A 20177-nucleotide genomic window follows, 5' to 3' on the forward strand; every position below is an offset into this window, starting at 1 on the left:
ACCTTTGTTTTTAAAGCTCCACTTTTTAAAGAAACAACACACAGCTGCTACATTCCTGTAGCCTCACCGTTTGAAATTGATTCCCTCCCTCTGTTTTGTTTTCAGGGGGCAGAAGCAGAGATAAAGCATCCTGAGACATTCACTGGACCACAGGTTAACATCCCCGTCGGACACCTTTACTGGACAGCCATTTCTGCCTAGAGGAGAGCACCAACGCTCCCTTTTCAATTACACAAGTCAATCAGGATCAGTTCCAAGAGGGTCTCAAAAGAATATCCTGCAAGCTTGTTCACAGCAAAACAGAAGGGCATTACCCACTCAACATTAGTTCCCATGACATTTGGTTGGAGAGGAGGGGGAAAAAAAGTAAGATTACCACCTACTCACACTTGTCAGTATGTAACAGATGCTGAGAGGAGGTATATTATGCAGCTGAGAACTGGAAGCTGCTAGGTTGTTGTGCTCAAGTTAAGGTTCTCTTCAACATTTCTATCTTACCAAGTAGGTTTTACTTTCATAGTTACATTTTTAAAGCTGCTCACAATTCCTACTAGAAAACCAGCAGCTTATTGTAAGAAATTTGTGAGCACAAGACTAAAACTAAACTTGAAAATACATCAATATACACATTAGTGTAATTATAAATGACAAAAAGAGAAAAAAAAAAGAGTATAAAAGCTTGGATTCAAATTAAATGAAACTTACAGAGATATTGCTACTGGGCATCTGCAATAATGAAGCACATTAACTTGTGCTCAAATGTATACACATTTGAAATACTTCTAAAGGTAAATCACAAATATCAACAGTAAAAGCAGATTATTTCAAAACCAAACTCCAAGTTAAAGACTAATAGTAAGTATGTTTTGTCGCCAACTTCCACCGTGTATTTTGCAATTGGATAATACTGGCTGAATAAAGTTTGGCATCAAAATACACCATTACTTCAATTTTTCTAACCCGCTTTTCAAATCTTTGTGTACAAATGCACATCATAGCTACTGCTCTTTGCTGCTTAAGTGGTGTTGCTCTTGCAATAAAAGGAAAAAAAAAACACTGGGATTTTACTGGGCTGAATATTAACTTTTGAAGTGCAATCTTGCTCCCTGTAAGAAAGCAACAATTGTGGTCTGAGTTTCTCCCAGTTTGAGGATTCCCATGACACGCTGTAAAACACAACGTACTTGGATGACTGAAACCTCACCGTCATGGGAGTCTGCAGAATCAGAACTCTTGAATTTCTTCCACAGCACTGGTAATTAGAACTTGCTTGTCATATTGAGCATTACTCTGGCAAAGAGGCCAATATCTGACTGTAGAGTAAGCTCTGAATCTCATTTCGAAGCTTTTGTGGGAAGGAGGACCACAAATGCCAACGTAGAATGACAACGTAGAACTTTAAGCATTATCAAACCAGCAAGAGACTGGAATAGCAAGCTATGCAGGTACAATTGTAAAAGTCATTTTCAGTAGTAATGCTTGAAAAATAATTCAATATTCAAAAAAAATCTTGTTTTTTTATTTGGAGTATGCTTTTAAGAACAGATCTTGTGCAGTTTGGTGAATGGGAGCGCAAGGAGGAATTAATAGCTTAGCTCCCCCCCATACTACTTTTCAGTTAATCCATCCTTCTCCAGCTGTTGGAATGAAAAATAGTGATGTATATGCATAACAGACACAATTCCTTTTTATTCAGACACATTTCATATCACTCCAGCAGCACAGAGAAGCCCTGGTAAATGCTCAGAATATGCCCTGCCTTGATGCCACAGCTGAACACAACAGTGCTATCACAAGAAGAGCTATCACCCCTGGGACACGATTTTACGTGGTATCCCGAGCTTCCGAAATTTCTCAGAGGCCATTAAAATTTAGTATATATCCAATCAGTGTTTAACAAAAAAGAATAAAAGTTTTATTTAAAGGGTGTGTATACCTCTGCATATACCTTAAAGATAATTAGAAGTTTGCTGAAATCAGATTTGACATTCAGCAGGTGCTTTAAAATGATCTTATGCAGAACCATTTCCAAAGGAAAAAATAAAAAGGATCCAGAAATAAGAAGCTCCTGTTTTGTTCACACACACTGCCTTAAAGCCATCTGAACAACCCTTCCCTAAAAAAGATCAGCATACTCACTTTCCCCTTGAAAAAGAAAGGGTGGCAAAGCAAAAGTCAGACAAACACTCAAGTAAATCCGAAGATAAATAGAGCTTTTCTTAAGACTGTTTGGGCCAGTCCATACATGAGTCTTGGGGAAGCTTATTTTGTGCTTTGTAAGATGCAGTATTACAAAATTATCTTTTAATGGACAACTAAGTCTTCTATTTTTCCTAATTTAGGCAACAACAGGTATCAATAACGAGAATTCACAGCATTCTGACTTGCATTAGAACATTTCCTCTAAAGAAGAGTAAATGGAATGGAAAAGGGATAAATGACTCAAGTTAGCCAAACAAGTATCACTGGGTATTTATATAGGTCTTAGCATAAGGAGTACTTGCATTTATTTGCATCCCTAAATACTTGATAATCATGAATCGAGAAGCTGGGGCTTTCGGACAAACTTTTCCCCATGATTATTTTTTTCTTGAATGTGTTTCAATTGCAGAACTTGATTACTGTGGATTTCTTTTTTAATTCAGTAAAACAAGTATTTAATACTGGCAGGGGAGGCATTATTTGCTTATTGTAGCTTTAGGGCATTCTTATTAGTAGTAATAATATTTTTCATATGTATACTTTGCATGTGTGTATCTGTATGTATGCATAAGTATTTAAGTGGGAAAATGTTCTCATTATAGAGCTAAGTAACTAGTTCATTCCAGAAGTGGCTTATCTTGACCGTACTTGAAATTCCGGTTTAGATGAACTGCTTTGGTTCCCACACAACTGCTCAACCACTTCTTTTAAACTACCTTGATGTGGCATAGATAATTTACCTTAGTTCATTAAAAGCCTCTCCATTTCTTCAGAAACTGTAGTTTAAAAACCTGGGTGCACAGATATCAAGGATTTAGTGGTAACACCTTCCCACTGGTAGCGCTTTAACAGTTTAGTCCCGTTCATACAAATAGCTCAAACTTAGGGACATCCATTAAACAACTGAACTTCGGTCATTGCATTGAATGCAAATGGTGCCCACGAGCCAAAAAAGCTCAGTACTAAAGATGCAAAAACCTAATTCAATCCAGCTGAAACCGCTATGAAGTTTGATAGTGAACGAAAAGTCAGTGTTCTCATCAAGTCTGAGATACCCAAACAACTGTAAAATAATCCACACGTATGCACATACCCCTTCCAACAAGGTATGCCTGACACATCTTCTTTCACAGTTTCAGTTGGGCCAGAGAAGCCAAACAGAACCAAGAGTAAACAAACAGTTGGGAAAGCTCAATTTTGTTGGTAATTGCAGAAGATGCATAAGATGGAGTCTTCATTTAAAGCCAGAACACAAGAAAAAAAAAGTCTTTTCAGATTATCAGTTTCAAAAGAGTGAAGGACCTTTATTGTTGCAAGGTGGTGGTTTTTTTCTTCAGTTCTAAGGAGAAAATACTCCTTCATGAAGTGATCATGAAGCATACAAGAAATGTGAGCATCATTTTATATCAGAGAAGATGAAAAAGCTTCAAGATTTGTTAGGTCAACGGTTCAGAAGTTTTACAGGAACCACACAGTATTTCTGTTCGCAGCAGAGTTTTTTCAGTGTTAACACAAAGTAAGAGAGAGGTCAGTATTTTGATAGCAATTCAGTACTTCAACACTAGTTTCATTAAGGTTATTGAATTTCTGTTAGTGATTATCAACTGACAGATATTAATAATAACAAAAGAATTGTCCTACATACTCTTTTCCTTGGAAGTACTCTTTTTGGAGAAGACTCTTTTGGAGGACACCTATTATGAATCTGAACAAGCACATCTGCTACCGTGTAAGATTATCTCGAAGATAAAAGCAAGACTTCAAAATGTTTCAAGGAACATTAGCAGCCTTCCCTTTGAAAGTCCTCTGATAAGACAGAAAACTAACCTCTAAGTGCTTATTCTAAAAGCACTAGAGGAAATTTGAGTGCTTTAAAGCTTATTTTTAGTGACGAAGGATTTTTTTTTTTTTTGCTAGCATCAACCCTACTCTATTTCCCTTACTTTCCCAGCGATTTTTACTATGCTTGTAAGTGAATCAAGCTGGATCAACCACTGGCAACTTGGAGAATTTTCAGTTTAGATTTAATTCAGTTAACAAACATTAAAATATGTAATTTCATACGGTATTACCAAATCCACTTATTTAAGCCTTAGATACTTCATTCCTAGAAGAATGTCATTGACTATTTTTTACTGTATTGTGCAATTATGCATTTTATATACAGAATAATAAAACATGGTATCAAAAACAAATACTCTTTTTCTTATTCACATTTCTGTAAGCAATTGGGCAGCATGGAAACAGCGGAATACTATTTAAGCAAAACCACAGCCTCCTCTATATGTTATTTTCATCAGCGATGACACACTAAGAGTTCCAACTACCTCAAGTATAAATAGAATTTAAATGGCAATTTAAAAGAAAAGACAGTGACTCACAACCAATAACAGAACACGATGGTGATTCAAACCAATGTAAAGGCTTCTCGGCTTCTAACTCTAGGTAATTTTTGACAGTAGGAATAATTTATTTAAGTCTTTTCCTTTAAGTCTACCAAATGTTTTAAAAGGAATTTGTTAAGACTGCTATACTGGAAGACACGCACTTTGTTCTACCTCCTTTTGATCCAACACTCCTGGTTGATTGAAGACTCAGCACAAGCCTTACCTTTGCAGTGTCTGTGTAGCACATCTAATGCAGCAATGAGGAACTCGTGTGCATCTTGTTGCTCGTACCCTGCTAAATGCCGTGCATGAGTCCATACCAGGTGCAATAACCTATATGGAATGTGAGGAGATCGGTGCCCAGAGTAAAACTGCTCAAAGCAAAGAAAAGGACATGACTGTTAACAAGTTACACAGCCTCAATGCATTTAATTATTAAAAAATTAATGAGTGCAATTAGTCAAATAAATTTAAACCATTTAACTCTGATGGCCTTAATAATGAAATACATAGACAGCCTTTTGTCACAGACTACCAAAGGAGTGATCCCGGAACTGAGCACTTCAGTTTTCTCCCTTGAGTTTCTTTTATTTTATGATGGATTAGCGTTAAAAAAGGGGGACAAAAACTTCCTTTCTGATACCACTGCCTTTTATTAAAACAGTCTGAAAAAAAATACTGTATTTGCAAGAGATCAGCAATTCTGTTCACAAATTACAGCCTTCAAAACTGGGGACAAACAGTGAGAATAAGAATATCAGATGTCAACTGCCATCCAGCCCCTGAACCAAGACATGGTAACGTACTGCATCCAACGGCTGTGCCCAGTCCTAGCTCACGGAAAAAACCCAAGCAGGATAGCAGCCTCATGTAGGTATTGGCCTTTCATTGTATACTATGGCAGTGCAAGGCTTTGGGAACAAATTTACTCAACATCTACCCCACTCCCCAAAGTGAGCTGCCTGTTACCACTCCTGCAGGGTCCCGCTGCCCGAAGTTCTGCTCCTGGACCAGCTCCTGCATCTGCTTCCTAATCTGCCTCAGTCAAAATCTGTCGAGTTGGCCACAGTAGCAACCGAAATTGCCCCAGCTGATTTTGCCAGAAGCATACTAGGGAGTGCACAGACAAATTATTCAGTCTGCAAAACTGTGATGTGAAACACCACTGGTGAATGGTAGCACACAGCTGGGGAGACACAGTCTTCTATCAGCACGGGAGGGCCTACAGAAATTTGTGGACTTTTTTTTGCTTTTTGGTTTTAAATAAAAAACAAACAGCCAGGTCCTGCTTAAAAAAAAAAAAAGGGTAATGGTCTCTGCTCCCCTGGATTGAGGTTCAGCTCCTTCCACTCCCCTCTCCATTTCCATCCAAGTGCTACTGCTGCAACTCCTTTATTCTCATCTTCTCGAGTCTGCCATCACCTGTTCCTTACTTCTGCCGTCAAGTCTGGCATCCATAGTCTGAGGCTAAAGCTAACAAACCCTTCTACAGCAAGCTGACTGCTGTGTTTGTTCAAGAACTCCTGCACCATGATACTGGTTCCAAAAGGAAGGCAGGGATCCTTGTGGTGCCCCTGCAGGGAGCTGGGAAAGGCCCAGAAGAGTTTATTCACTTGGGCTTCAGGCTCCATCTGGATTTGGAATCACTGGTCTGCAGCCTGATAAGAACAGAATAACTGCAATGGCAAATTTCCCCATGGCACCGTACCAACACATATTGATCACACTGGTATTTAACTGAGAAAGTTTAAAATAAAGAAGTATTTAAAGGGGCAATATTTTATTTTCGACAAGTGGAAATTCATATGGCCTTTTGCCTTCCCTAACCTTTCAAAAAGATGCTTGCCAGTAAAGGGTGCCTGCAGCACCACGATTACATTTTGCCAAGATCCTATCATATCGACGGCCATTTATTTTCAGTTCCTTTTCCCAAACACAGAAGACAGTAAGCAACAAACACACATAACAAAAATAAGGCTAAAAAAAAACCAAAACAACATTAGTTTGAAATTTCTCACTCTTACTGGAAAAAGGGGCTTCCTTTCCCAGCCCCATGTTTTTCCCTGCCCAAGCTGAGCATTTCGTATCAGTACAAGCACAGGTCTGGTGCTACAAACCTCCCTGGGTGAAACAGATTGTCTTTTGAGGGATGAGCAGGCAAAAGGTAGTACAATTTTCTCATCTAGTCCTCACGTCTGCTGGGATTTAGTATATTTCCTTACAAAGAAATTTCTTTACTGCAAGCTCCAGTTTTTCCAAATAAGAAGATACACCTCTGCAGCCAAACACCACAAAATGCTTCTATAAATAAAAAGATCAATAGTTAACTCTGATGCCAACAAGAATGACACCAAGGGACTGGAGCAGTGGGACGGTAATTGAAATCTGCTGACGCAGCTGCTGCTCAACATAATTCAGGGAACTGCAGCAATAAAACTTCTCTGTTCTGTCACTCCTTACAATTAGTCCCAGAGCTCTCTGGTCATTTTAACCAACAGCACTCTCCGTAATTACTCCACTGCAGACACTAGACCTGCCAGCAGATTTTACATTCTCTAGTGCTTCATTAGGATTAGAAGAATCTAACAAGAAGTTTTATCACATTATTAGCTATTATCACAAGGAAACTAGAAACACAACTAGTAAAAATGCAATTGAATATACGCAGAGGGGGTAGGGAAAGCTTCCATGTTCTAATACATCAAAAATGAAACAAAAGGATCTGAGCATATTCAACAGCCGTATTTTAACTGAAATGTATAAAACATCCATCCAATCTATGCTGTTTCCTTGCTGCTGGAAAGACCAGACTATCAGAGCTGATCCCATTCATGAAAAGGAAAAAAAAGAAAAAAGAAGTAAAAATGTCCATTTAAAGCCTTATTAATTTGCTGTTATACAAACCTTTTCATTTAAGTGTGCAAATATAAACAATTATGTCTTTGCAAGTCACCTTTAAAATACTTCAATGACACAACTCTTCCCAACAGTTTAAAATAATCTTTGTTTTAAACTGTCTTCAATCCAGTAGTATTAGTTGCTTATTTGGAAGAGAACTAGTTCAAACGATTTGAAAATGATTGGTGAGACACTATATAATTGCTGTTCTGGGACAAAACAGGATCCAAAGTCCCCATTCTTACATACAACCCAAGTAGCCATGACTTCCCTATCCCACCCTGCCCCCTTAAATATTTGACTTGGAGGATTTTAGGCTTTGTAATTTGCATTATTGTTACCAAAAAATATATCTACACCAATGAGGAAGAAAAAAAAAAAAAACAACCAAGCATCTGTACTTTTTTCTCCTCCTCCTGCCAAAACCACATACAAGGTAGTTTCCCAATTATGTGAACGGATACATCTGATCTATCCTGCATACATATCAGCTTAACATTCTCCTGGCTTCGTAATCAAATTCAGAGGCATAAATCCTGTCCCAGGCTCCAGTCCAATCTGAGAAGCTAAAAGCTCCTCTTAGAAATTGGTTCTCAATTAAGACTTAAACGTACGGAAAATTTACAATGGATACAGGGATAGGTAACACGTATCTCTCAGAATACAGGAACACCTACTAGAGGTTTTCCAACAAATAGTAATGCTCCAAGGAATCGGAAAAACAGCTGTGCTTGCAGGCACTATGTAATATTTTCTATACTTATTTCAGAGTCAAGATTTTACTACATAGGCACAAAATCTGCATTTTCCCTTACAACGTGCAATGCCTATGTTAAGGGTCACAACTACTTCTTCGCCTTCGTACGTTTGTTGTAACTTATTTTATACATAAGCTGTTTCAACATTGTACCATCTTAAGATACCAAAGCCATAAATCTTCTCATTCTTTTTCCTTTTTGTCCTCGCTTCTCAACTCTCCACATAGTTCTGCTGCGCACTTTGATAGGCTTGTGAGGATGAGTAATGATGGGAATAAAAAAGGCTTTGTTCTTTACGTTTCTGAGTGGATGTACTGCATTCTACTGTATTCTCAGGTATTCTTGATATTCCAGCCACAGAGTGCATTTCCACTGATCTTAACATACTGAATGGTTATTCTGTGAAAGAACTGCCATAAACCTCAGGACATGGACCATCTCGGAATTAATTTTTATTGGCAAAACAAAACTAAAGCACCAACACCAGTAGGTAGAGTAGCGCACAAACCCTTTCAGCCAAAAGGCTCGATGAACGGTTTGTGTTCTATCGTCCCTCCATCCAGTTTCACCACTATCTGTTATTCCCAAATCCTTTTCATTCCCTTTCTCATGCACTGTAATTCATGTCATGATTCTATTGAGAAATAGGTTTCAAGTAGCACAAATGAGAATGCTAATTGATGCAGTTAGATATTTCTTAAAACAAATGGAGATTCAATGCTTGGCATATTTGCAAGAAAAGCTATTAGGCAAGAACTCCGTTCTGAGAACCATCTGACACTCATTACTCACCACCAACCTACTTCAAGGTAGAAGAACTTTGCGCCTCCCTGTTTATCAAAGAGAAGACACTGACACAACCTACATAACTAAGTGACCTTCAACAACAACAGACCTTCATTTTCTGTTTAAAAAGCAAAAGAGCAAAATGTGCTTATTGATGTACAGTAAGTTTTGTTTAATGTTCAAAACAGTCTCTTTCTCCCCAGGAATTCTTACTCTCGTGCATTCACTGGATCCCCCTAGCATTCCTTCTGCCTAAGATCACACCTTCAGAAAAAAGGGTGGAGGGGAGATGAAATTAACCCTTGCCCTGATCATCTGTCACTGGGCAAGATGCCTTGGGATAACTGCATCAGTTAATTCCAGTGGGAAAGCTCCATAAAAACAAGCTAGAACCTGACCCAAAGTTTCCCTTGTAATTCAATTAGGAAGGAATTCTTGAGAACCAGAGCACTGCAGTCTCCACCGGTTAGCTGTCCTTCCTTCAGATCGCATCTCTGCAGAGATGGCGTAGGAACATTTGCCAAAACGACTGCATGTAGCTGAGACACGAAAGATAAGCAGTCCAGAACTGCAAGATACTGGTTGTAATTCTGAACGTGAAAAAAATCAAACTGACCGGGAAACAGAATTTTACAATGAGCGCTCAGAGAGCTATAAATGTAACATAGTAATTACTGTTTGCATGTTGAAATATACGAAGTTCGATGCGACCCTACCGTTTTGCTTGTGGAGGACTAAGCTCTAGTTTTACTTCAAAGTGGTTGAGTCACTTTTTGTTGTCCTCCCACAGCTCTTAGCTGCAATACTTCAACATGAAATAAGGACACAGACTACTGTACTGCTATCTTCACAGTCTAAAATCAGAGGTGGCTCTTCTCTCATTTACATACCCTCAACTTGCCCAGCATTAATTATTAGAACTTAATTCAAGTGTAGGCATGAATTTTGATTGGGGAAATGAAGGCTGAGATTCCCAAAGTTGTGCACGAAATTAAACCTGATTACAGTTGAATTTAACGAGAACACTGCGTATAAACCCCATTATGGATAACAGCCCCATTCTTCACCACGTGCTTGTACATAGTCTAGCAAAAGGAATCCTAGCCCATCAACAGAGCTCCACATACAGAAAGGGAAATACAGATCATTGCCTGGGCAGTCTTGATCTTTCCTCCAGCCCCTCCATCTGTAATGAAAAATTCATTTCCTCATTTCCCAAAGGTGTGTTTTGTTTTTGTTTTTTAAAATACAAGTGTATAAGAAAAATGTGGTGACATTCATCAAAATGAGACTTTATACTACAACCTGATAAAAGATTTTAACAGCAGCTATTTTTTTCAAATAAGCAAATAGTATTTGTTTTTTTTGTGTGTTTGTTTTTATATTAACAATCTACAGAAACTAGTATTTCTACACCATAACTGAATTTTTATCTAGGCAGAGTAATATTTCCCATTAACAGCACATCTGGTATGAATAATCCTCAGCTACAACCTATTGGTATGTCTGTCTCTTGTTTTTACCTTCGCTTCTGACAGACTTGGGAATAATTGAAAAATACATCAAAAAATAAGTGTAATATGCAACTAATGACTGATAAGTAGCATGAAAAGTTGCAAAGTGACACGAGTACTGAGCATTATTAGAAAACAACTTCGTACTGGAAAGGCTAAGGGGGACTTTACCTTTCACATAAGTTTAACTCACCTGCAATGACCTGCTCTGTGTACAGACGTCTCCAGGTACCTTAAATGCTCTGTAAGAGCATATATTATGGCCCTATATATTTTTTTTCTTTTGCTTACCAAGAAAGCATATCAGTCACTGAGGGAAAGGCAAAGGACTACGTGCGCATGCACATGTTTTAAAAAAAGACTCCTTTTAAAACTAGAAGCTCATGTCTAGCCATGTAGTCCTTACATTACTCATGTGGAATTAAGATAGTAAAGCTCTTCTACTATTTACTAAGGAAAAGAATGCACCCGTCATATCCACCACAGATTAGACCTAGGGAAAGGCACATCACAAAGCTATTCACCTGAGGGAGAAAGTGAAAGAGCAGGAGTTCCTCTATGCAAGGTACAAACTGTACCAACGCATTCGATTGTCTACATTCTCCTAGTTATTAACGTATTTCCACCTAAGAGATGGTAACAAAGATATTTTCGCCTTAGAAAGCACTGAATCAAGATCCGTAAAATATTTATACAAACCTACATAATCCAGTGTCTAAAACCGCAAGGCTATATATCACTTTATTCCTATTCCCATTATAACCTGAAGAGCCTGTGACACGTTTTCAAGTTAAAACTTGCACCTTTAATTAATGCACACATTCAGCCTTAAGACTAAGGACTGTAGGTCAGTCTCAGAAGAGCAGGCAGGACTGTAATTATGTCCAATAGCAGCTTTTCCTAAACAAGGATGACTTAAGTGTAGGACTTAAAGGCCAATAATTTCATTTTCAGCAGTCAGGTATTTTTGAGAGTGGGATCCAAGTCTCTGTTTTACCACCTTGAGGGGAAACAGAATTTGCATCCCCTTTATATTTGCAAATAGAACACAATTCCTTTTGGAATACAAAACAGCCAATGTCTGTGGAACGGTGACGTTATCGTGGCAAACAGCACTCACCTCCTGAAAAAGCGTAGACATTTCACAGACCAGACATGAGCTGGGGCTTTGCATTTCACATTTGTGCCTGTCGGAGAGGAAGAAATCTCGCAGCAGTGGAGTGTGGGTAAGTGCCTGGACAATACAGTTCATAAAACATGTGTTCCCAAGATTGATTAGCCCTCGTAGACCTATAAAGACAGAAGGGGGAGGGGACACATAAGCATTATCAAGTTAAAAAAAAAAAAGGTACATTTAACTTATTTGCATTTTTATACAGTCTTCACAATGACACCAAAGATTTACTAAGTATGTGTAGCTCCAAACTTTATGTTGTTTTAGGTAGGCTATTGGTTTTGATGTACTTGAGTCACAAGCTGCCACAAGCTCTCACAAATACACTACAATTTATTGTTTTTTGTTTTAAATTCTTAGCAGAATGTAAAACTCGAAGTACAGCAACACCAACAGCGTTATTTTTGCAATGGCTGTTTTGCCACAGCTCACCAAAACACGCCCCCTCCCCAAGCTGATACCAAATGGCAATGACAACAAGTGATAAATCACTACGGTATGATACCAATACATTAAAATAAATCAATAAATAAGTTTTCAGATTGCTTAAAAGGCTTTCCCTCATGCAGGTCACAAAGCCGAAATAAGGGTTTTATACTGTTAAAATGCAACAAACATCTTCCTAAGACAGGCAGCAAAGGGAACAGCCTCAACATGAGCAAAACAAAAAGTCAGGCTGTGACGTCCAATACAGACTTAGCGCATCCTTCTTTTTGCACAAAACCTGAGATCTGAACAAAACGACCTTAAAGAAAAACTCTGAACAATGCTAGCTAAAACAAGCAAGTGGAACTAAGTTAAACATTAATCTACAGTACACATCACAAAATTTAACTTGGCATAAGAGGATTCATCACACCTTAAGTCAAACGTTCAGTAATGCCCAGAGACGATTTCTTGTGCTTGGAAACCAAGATGCTTAAAGGAAAGCTCTTTTGTTGCACAACAGAAGAGAGGTTAGGAGTGGGGAAAGCTTTTCAGTCATTTGCAAAGTCTAAGTGAGAAGAAAAACATGCTCAAATCCTTGAGTACTCTTCCAAAATGTTAACATACTACCACCATACAGGAGTGCTAAACGAGAAGATCATCAGGTGGACAAGAATGCTTATTTTTTAATCAAAAGCTTACTTTGAAACACGGAAAAAAATGCACTGATACACGTACACAATTTTGATACTCATTTCAATTTAACTCGGTCCTCTTGTGAAATATAAATGGGATTACTACACAAACTGTGAATGAAAAAATGGATTACTTGATAGAGAACAAAGAATATCCTTGCGATTCCATGAAAAAAAAAAGCATCAGCTGGCAATGCCGTGGTAATTAAAAATGGTGCAGTTCCCTTGCAGTACACCAGATAGTGCTCAAAGGGCTCTTTAGCATCTTTCAGCAGGAGGAGGTGTGGTCCAGTTGCTATGTTACCGGAGAGAAACGGCACTACATCAGCTTGAGCTGCATACTGAGCTGTAGGCGATGGACACAGAGCCCTCTGAAATTTTCTTTTGGTACCTAATGAAACACAGTCCTCCTTCCAACAGCTTCCTGTCGCTTCTGTTTACTCAAAGTACAGGACAAAGTTTCTCATTTATATCGTAACAACTTCTACTGGGCAGAAAGCTTATTGCAATAATTCCCTTTATTTTCATGCTGGGAGTCAAAACAAATGTGTGCACAACATTAGCAAAGTGTTAAATAGTTAATTTGTTGTAGCAGCCTGAAATATGGTGTGATGCTTCGACTTTGTACACAGTCCTAGTTGAACCCCCAGCCTACACATCTCTGCAAACATTATCACAACAGAAAGGTGGTCACGCTGTGCAAGTGGAGAAATGTTTGGTTGGTATCTCCTGCCTACCTCTCCCCTGTGTTCTCTATTTAAAACTTACTGCTTTTTATTTAAATCAATCGGTGCCAACAGAAGCTTGAGAGGCTCTCTGGACATGCCCAAGATGCACGAGGGCATTTTGAGCAGAAAAGTCTCTCCCTATTTCTCCCTGGAAAACTTGGTCCCCCTGGTCAGCAGCAGAACTCAAAGTCAGCGTGCACAGCGCAGAAGACTAGTGGAAAATCAGTAGGTACATCAGGAGACCCACCCTAGCACTTTTCAGTATCTAATTGAGCAATCACAAGTAAAAGCAAACACATAAAGGCAGCTTTTTGGAATCATTTATTAAACATCATTTATTACATGCCTGTGGCTGGACCTTGTTTCCCTGTGACCACAAGAAGAATCAATCTTCCTCAAAGTTTCCACCAGACTAGTTACAGAGGCGTCAAACTCGGCGGCTGGCTCTCTTGGTTAACTCTTTACTTGCTCGGTCTTTGGTGTCGGTTTCCGTGGGCATAAACAGAGTGCTTCTTACGCTGTGACTTCACGTGAATGAACCGACAACAAATTAACCTGCAAAACAGACAAGGCTGAAATGTGAATACCTCTGACCCCTATAAAAATAAGAAAATGGTGAATGTAGCAAAAGACAAAAACTTACTTGACTGGAAAGGGAAAAAGGTAAAGGAGCATATATGACTCTTATCCTCGAGGGAACAATGACTGCAGCTGCTATACTGCCTCTTAGACTGACATCTGAAATGAAACAGGTACATGGCACTGAACTAATGCTAAGCTACTGCGTAACTAATTGCAGCATCTTGGAAAACATCAACACTTAATCTACGTAAACTGAAGAGCTGACAAAACTCAGATCCACAAATTCTCTTGCATGCAACTTTTATGGAAAAGTAAACGTTGGAGAGAAGAAGCTAGAAATTGGAGCCTATGCAGCATTCTGGTCAACACAGTATTAAGAATGTAGAAGAGTTGTGCCTGCCACACCCGCTCCATTAATAAAGCCTGGCAATATTTAACTGGAACAGTCAGCGTTGCAACATGAGGGTCATAAATTAGCAGAAATATAAAGTGCCAAAACCTCAAATGCAACAATCCACCACTCTTGCTACTATCAAAGCAGTGGTCTCCACTGGACATACTTGCACAGAGGGTGGGCTCATTTTCTGAGGATTGCCAACAGGACCCAACTTCTCGTTATAAGGCTGTGGTACTTTGCAGATTTCTGCTGTTCTTTGTAATGGTATCTTTATTTCTGTTCTTAGTGAAATGAGCAAGAGCAACCAGTGAGATCTCTAATATATTCTAAACATAGACGTATGCTCTTGCAGCAATTGTATTTCAGATAAAAGCACTACTTTTCTTCTTAACCTTACTGATAAAAATACAAATATTGTAAGTAAATGAATATTGCTGCCAAGACAAAATTATCATGTATGGTATAAACATAAAGAAAATACTCTTTAATCATCATGCATGGGCTATGACCACTATTCTCATTCTGTCACATGCTGAACAGGCAGGGTGTAAACAAAGAAGAAATCTACTTCCACAATGCCTTGAGCACAGATAATCCCACCTGGGAATTTCCTTTTATATTTGGTCTCAAAGCTGGGCTCTAAGTAGCAGGCTTACCTTTGTCAGCTTCGGTTCTTCAGTCTTCTTCCAGTAACGGGTTTTGTTTTTTTTCAAATGCTCAATGTAACAGATCTGCAACGCTGGGCAAATATGCTTGTTGTGATGCAGGAAGATCTAGAACACTGGTTCTGCAAGTCCACCCACGCAGGCGAGATGAAAAAACCAAAACAAGATAAGGAAATTCCACTTCTCTGTGAAATGCAACTGTACAGCTATTACGGGGCGGGGGGGACTGGGGGAGGTGGAAAGGAGAGGACCACACATGAATATAAAAGACAGAAAAAACAATCAGGTGCTTAACTTGCCCTCCTGGAAGGAGCTCAGTTTGTCTCAAAAACTAGGCTTGGTGCTGGGATAGAAAGAAGAGCAGACAAACCAGTCTGAACAAATATTACCACGCAGAGACCTGTGATTTATATGAATCAACCTTCTGGAAGCAAAACCGTAGGTCAGTATGTAACACAACTTTGGGAGACAAAAATCAGGAAACCATTCAGATTTGCTAAAGCACAACTGGCTTGAGATCCTTTATACGTTCCGCACAGGCCGGCAACACCTTACAGCAATTTTCTGGCCCCCAACCCTCCCAGTTCCCCATCTGGTGCCGGTGGTTCCCTGAAGCTCCATCAGACAGCATCAGAAATCAGTGCGAGTTGAGGAAGTGCTCGCTAAAATATTTAAAGAAAGTGAGTTCAGCATAAACCTTGGAAACACACAGTGCAGCACAGCAATGACGATTTTTAGAACGTGGTTTTTTTTCATCTTATGTTCATACAACAAGAACTGCCACATCCTTATAGTGCATCTTTCTGAAAACGGATCTCGAGGGAGAACTGTCCTACTTTTTAGTACCTAAAGCAAAAAAATAAATAAATACATTTCCCAGCTCTCAGGTTTCAGGTGAAGGCCAGGCCATACATTTCCAGAACGTATCCGTTACAAACATTGGTCCCAACCAGGCCAGTACGCTACTGTGCCATTTGCATGCCAGAAGCAGCACAGCTTCTGCCGACAGGGTTAGTAGTAACAATTATTCTCAAAAGATAATCCCTTTTGAAAGAAGAAAAATCTACACATTTAAGGGAGTAGCAGTATGCAAATACACGAAACTACAAGCCTACACAGGAAAAAGCGTGATGTTCTGTGCCACTAGTCATCACGTGAGTAATCAAAAAACCTATGCAGTTTTGGATAATTTATTCTGCCCTGCTTCAGGTGAAGCATCCTTTCTCAGTGGCTGCGTGAGACCCACAGCAACTGCAGGACCGGGAACACGGAGTCGAATTAGAAAAGCTTTGTTCAAGTATTTTACAAACTTACAGATGACACACCTATTAATTTAGTTTGAAAACAGTTCAACAAAAAGCTAACAAACTTTTGCCGCAGTCAAGTTAAAGGAAAAAGATTTCAGCCACATGATCTTAGAAACGAAGTTAACGATTCAATTTATTTTTAATAACCTCCAGTAAACACCGTGTTCAAAATGCTGTAAACAAAACTGCAGAGAAAAGTAAGGGGGTTGAGCAGAAGTTGAGTTTCCAAAGAGGCATAAATCCCATTCTTTAAATTCAAAGTTTTATAGATTTGCTTCAGAGTTTTTAAGGGGAGGATTTCTTTTCCTATTTTTGTTCTTAACTCATACAAGGAAACAGTTTGACCACATTAACTTTATAATTTAATAGGAATTTTTTGACATAAAATTCTCAAAATTGATTTTGAAATTCACTTGAGTTCTGCCAATCATATCTTATACTACTTCTACCACTTTTAAGATGTACAACAAGAGCATGAATTTATTCCTTTAATGATAAACTATTTAGGTATTATGCCACCTTCACATTCTAAAAACATATCAAACAGAAACTATGTTGTTTGGGGAAGGACAGTGGGGAGGATGTTTATTTTGCCTCCTTCTCCCTAAAGATACCACTCATAATAAAATTTAACTGCCATACAATAAAAGAAATCTTCTTTACTCAGCAGAAAGAAAGCAATAGCATACAGTATTCCTCCTTGCATATATTTCAGCACCAGAAGATGAAGACTATTTAAAAAAGATGGATCAGTCACCCAACCCAGACAGTGCTCAGTTCCGGTATGTCACTGCTGTACAGTAAGTGCAATTCACCCTCATTACTAATCTCTTTACCCTATTAACATAACTTTACCCAGAGGCAAAGGGTTGGTCAGTTCATTTAGAGGAATTAAGCAAATACAACTTGTTCCAGAGCTGAGCAGCTGACAACTCAAAACAAACAAAAACAGCACCAGGAAATATATCCTGTGTATTGAATGCAAGCAGTGACCTTAACAAGATGCTCTGCCGTTTAGTGGTGTTTTTTTCTGTTTTGTTGTTGTTTTGGTTTTGTCTGGCTTTGTTTTCTAAGGTAGTCATTCCTGGCCAAAAGTGGTTTTGCTTGTAGAAAGAGTCGCTTCGCCACCTTTCAGATAACCAAATGGTTCACAAAGAACAAGAACAACAACGCGTGTGAGCAACATGTCAGCTCCTACTTTCCAGTTTTGCTGTCTTTAAGAAAAATCTCACCATTGAGCGTTAGGACTTAAAAGCAGCATTTAAATGCATGCTCAAGCACTTTGTTCAGGTTCACATGACAACCTGAAGTCTTTTGTTGATAATTTCTGGCACATTTGTGTGCAACTGGGCAGTGCTGCAGTGACCTCAACATTCGTGCAGATTTTCCCAATTCATCCTTCTTTATGTTGTGTGAGGAGTAAGTTACTGCTTTTACATTTTTTTCTCCATTAAAATGTCCAAAAAACATTAATAGGTACTGATAGGTAGCAACATACCTACATTAAATCGCCTGGACACATCCACAGCAATGTTTATAGTGTCCGTCCTATGCTTAGCAGTAGAAATGAACAGATTTTCTACCACGTCTACGTGAATTGATATAGTCCATGAGGCTTATCCATGCCACAGGATGAAAACAACAGCAATAGTTCTGCACGGGCACGATTAACTAGTCCAGGTAAAGGCGGTTACATTCTCTAGGTAGGCAGATTGAGTGTCTCCGCACTGCGTTCCCCAGTGCTTCTTGGAAGGTTCCTCACCTTGGGCGCAGCGCCACGCAAACATGGTCACACTGTTCACTGACCCAAGCTGACACCATAAATGTTCATGCTGCTCTACGGCCTAAGCTGAATTTGGCTGGAGTTAGTGTGGATCCAGCTACCAATAATGTTTTTCCAGCATTTAGTTTGTCCCTGCCCCTCCTAATTAATGGGGAAATGATTGCAATCAGTATTTTTATTCAACAGCTTCAATAGCATCACATAATATAGGAGCAAACCATATCAAAATAGTGCAAATGTAGTTGGGAGACAAAACAATAATCCGAAAGCAAATTGGCATATTGGAGAAACCATCTGAAAGCAATTCAATAAAAAATGGGGAGTAGGAAACAAGAAAAATTAAATGCCCAAGAAGAAAATAAGGGGGCAATACCTACGATAGCAACTCAACCTAAATGACGTAATACTGCACTGTAGAAAAAAGACAAATGGTATTTTGAAACTTAATCTTATGACAAGGCCCGAGAGAATTATTCTGCCCCGGTGACAGCAGAGCCTCAGCTGGATGACGTCTGGAACTAAGCATGCGTTTTAAGACATCTATGCAAACTGAGGAAAAGGCAAGAACATGAGTGAAAATTTGCATGAAATTAATGTATGAGACTTGAGAAATAACTGAAGAACCCACTGCTTGACTTAGTTAATTAAAAAAAAAGATAGTGCTGATAGAGGAACAGACAGGCTGACAATTTTCAAATATGTTAAAGGCAACTGCAAAGAGGACTGTAATTAACTCTTGTGGCCTACCCAAGCTATAATAATAAGAAAAGACTGAGCTCACAAGAAGTTTAATTAGATATTAAAAATAATTGTCTTACAGTTAGAAAACATTGCAACAAGGGAGTTGGGGACTCCCTGCTGTTGGAGCTATTCCAAAAGTAGCTCCGTCAACCATCAGGAATGGCCTCGTACACTTGACCTGGACTCAGAAAAGGTGTGCAGTGCCCCCTCCACTTTTTCATTCTGTGACTGTTCACACATCCAGATTAATATTACAGTACGATACAAAACACAGGAGCCACCTTTGACAAGGAGGGGAGGTTGAGGGCATTTTCAAATGACAACAAAGCCAACACGACAGCTAACTGGTGCCAAAAGGGATGCTCCTCTTGTACCTGCTTGACTCCACGGAGAATGGCTTACCTTGCTAGCATGGCAAAAAAAAAAGCAGTCTCACCTTGAGGCAGTGAAACCCATCACATGCAAACAGCGATGAGTCTGACCCCTTTAATCAGGTTCAAACAGCTCAGCAGAGGTCAGGGCAAAAGGCCAGGGCCAGAGCGAGGAAGGGACCCAGGAACTGTCACAGCCTGTTTCACAGCCAGCCCTCCAGCGCTTGCATCGCCTCAGCTGCAACAAAAATCCACGCAGGCAACTGCCTAAAGCCACCGACTGAGCAGCAAAACAGCTGTAGCCCTAATGTCTGTATTCCTATTCCTACCTCATTGCTCTGGAAACAAAATTAACTGCCGGGCTGCCAGGAATGGATGGGATGGAGAACAGGTAACCACTGCCTCTAATCCATGGTCACTATTCACAATGTCATTTTTAGACTACACAGATGTTCTGCATATGAGCTTTTGCGGCTCAGTGTATCATTCATTCGCTTTAGTAATGCAAGAAAAAGGTCAGAGGATAATACAAAGGGATCAGTCAGCACCAGGATCTGGTATTTCAGTTCATTTCCTTTGTTTCATACCTGCTAGCATTGGTCAAGAAAAAATTAAGTTTGCAGCTATCAGCGATACTGTAAATCAGATCTGGAGGAGCTCTGCTGTGTCTCTGTACCATGCTGTATCTTCAAATAAAAGCAATGGCTTAACACTAACAAAACTGGAGTAAAGGCTCAGCATAGGAGATACAGTTTGTAGTTAT

The 20177-nt window shown here is 39.2% G+C and overlaps 1 protein-coding gene across 6 annotated transcripts in view; it reads right to left on the bottom strand.

Moving 5' to 3' along the window:
* USP22 (ubiquitin specific peptidase 22) overlaps positions 1-20177 on the bottom strand; it is a 100028-nt gene that overhangs the window by 13990 nt on the left and 65861 nt on the right. For all 6 annotated transcript variants that reach the window (XM_083799752.1, XM_083799750.1, XM_083799753.1 and 3 more), the window contains 2 exons: positions 11666-11835; positions 4813-4960 (listed from right to left, as the gene is read on the bottom strand). In XM_083799752.1, coding sequence (XP_083655878.1) covers positions 4813-4960; positions 11666-11835 — 318 coding nt within the window. The remainder of the gene's footprint in view (positions 1-4812; positions 4961-11665; positions 11836-20177) is intronic.

Source organism: Anser anser (genome assembly GCF_964211835.1).
Source record: "Anser anser genome assembly, chromosome: 15".
NCBI classification, from domain to species: domain Eukaryota; kingdom Metazoa; phylum Chordata; class Aves; order Anseriformes; family Anatidae; genus Anser; species Anser anser.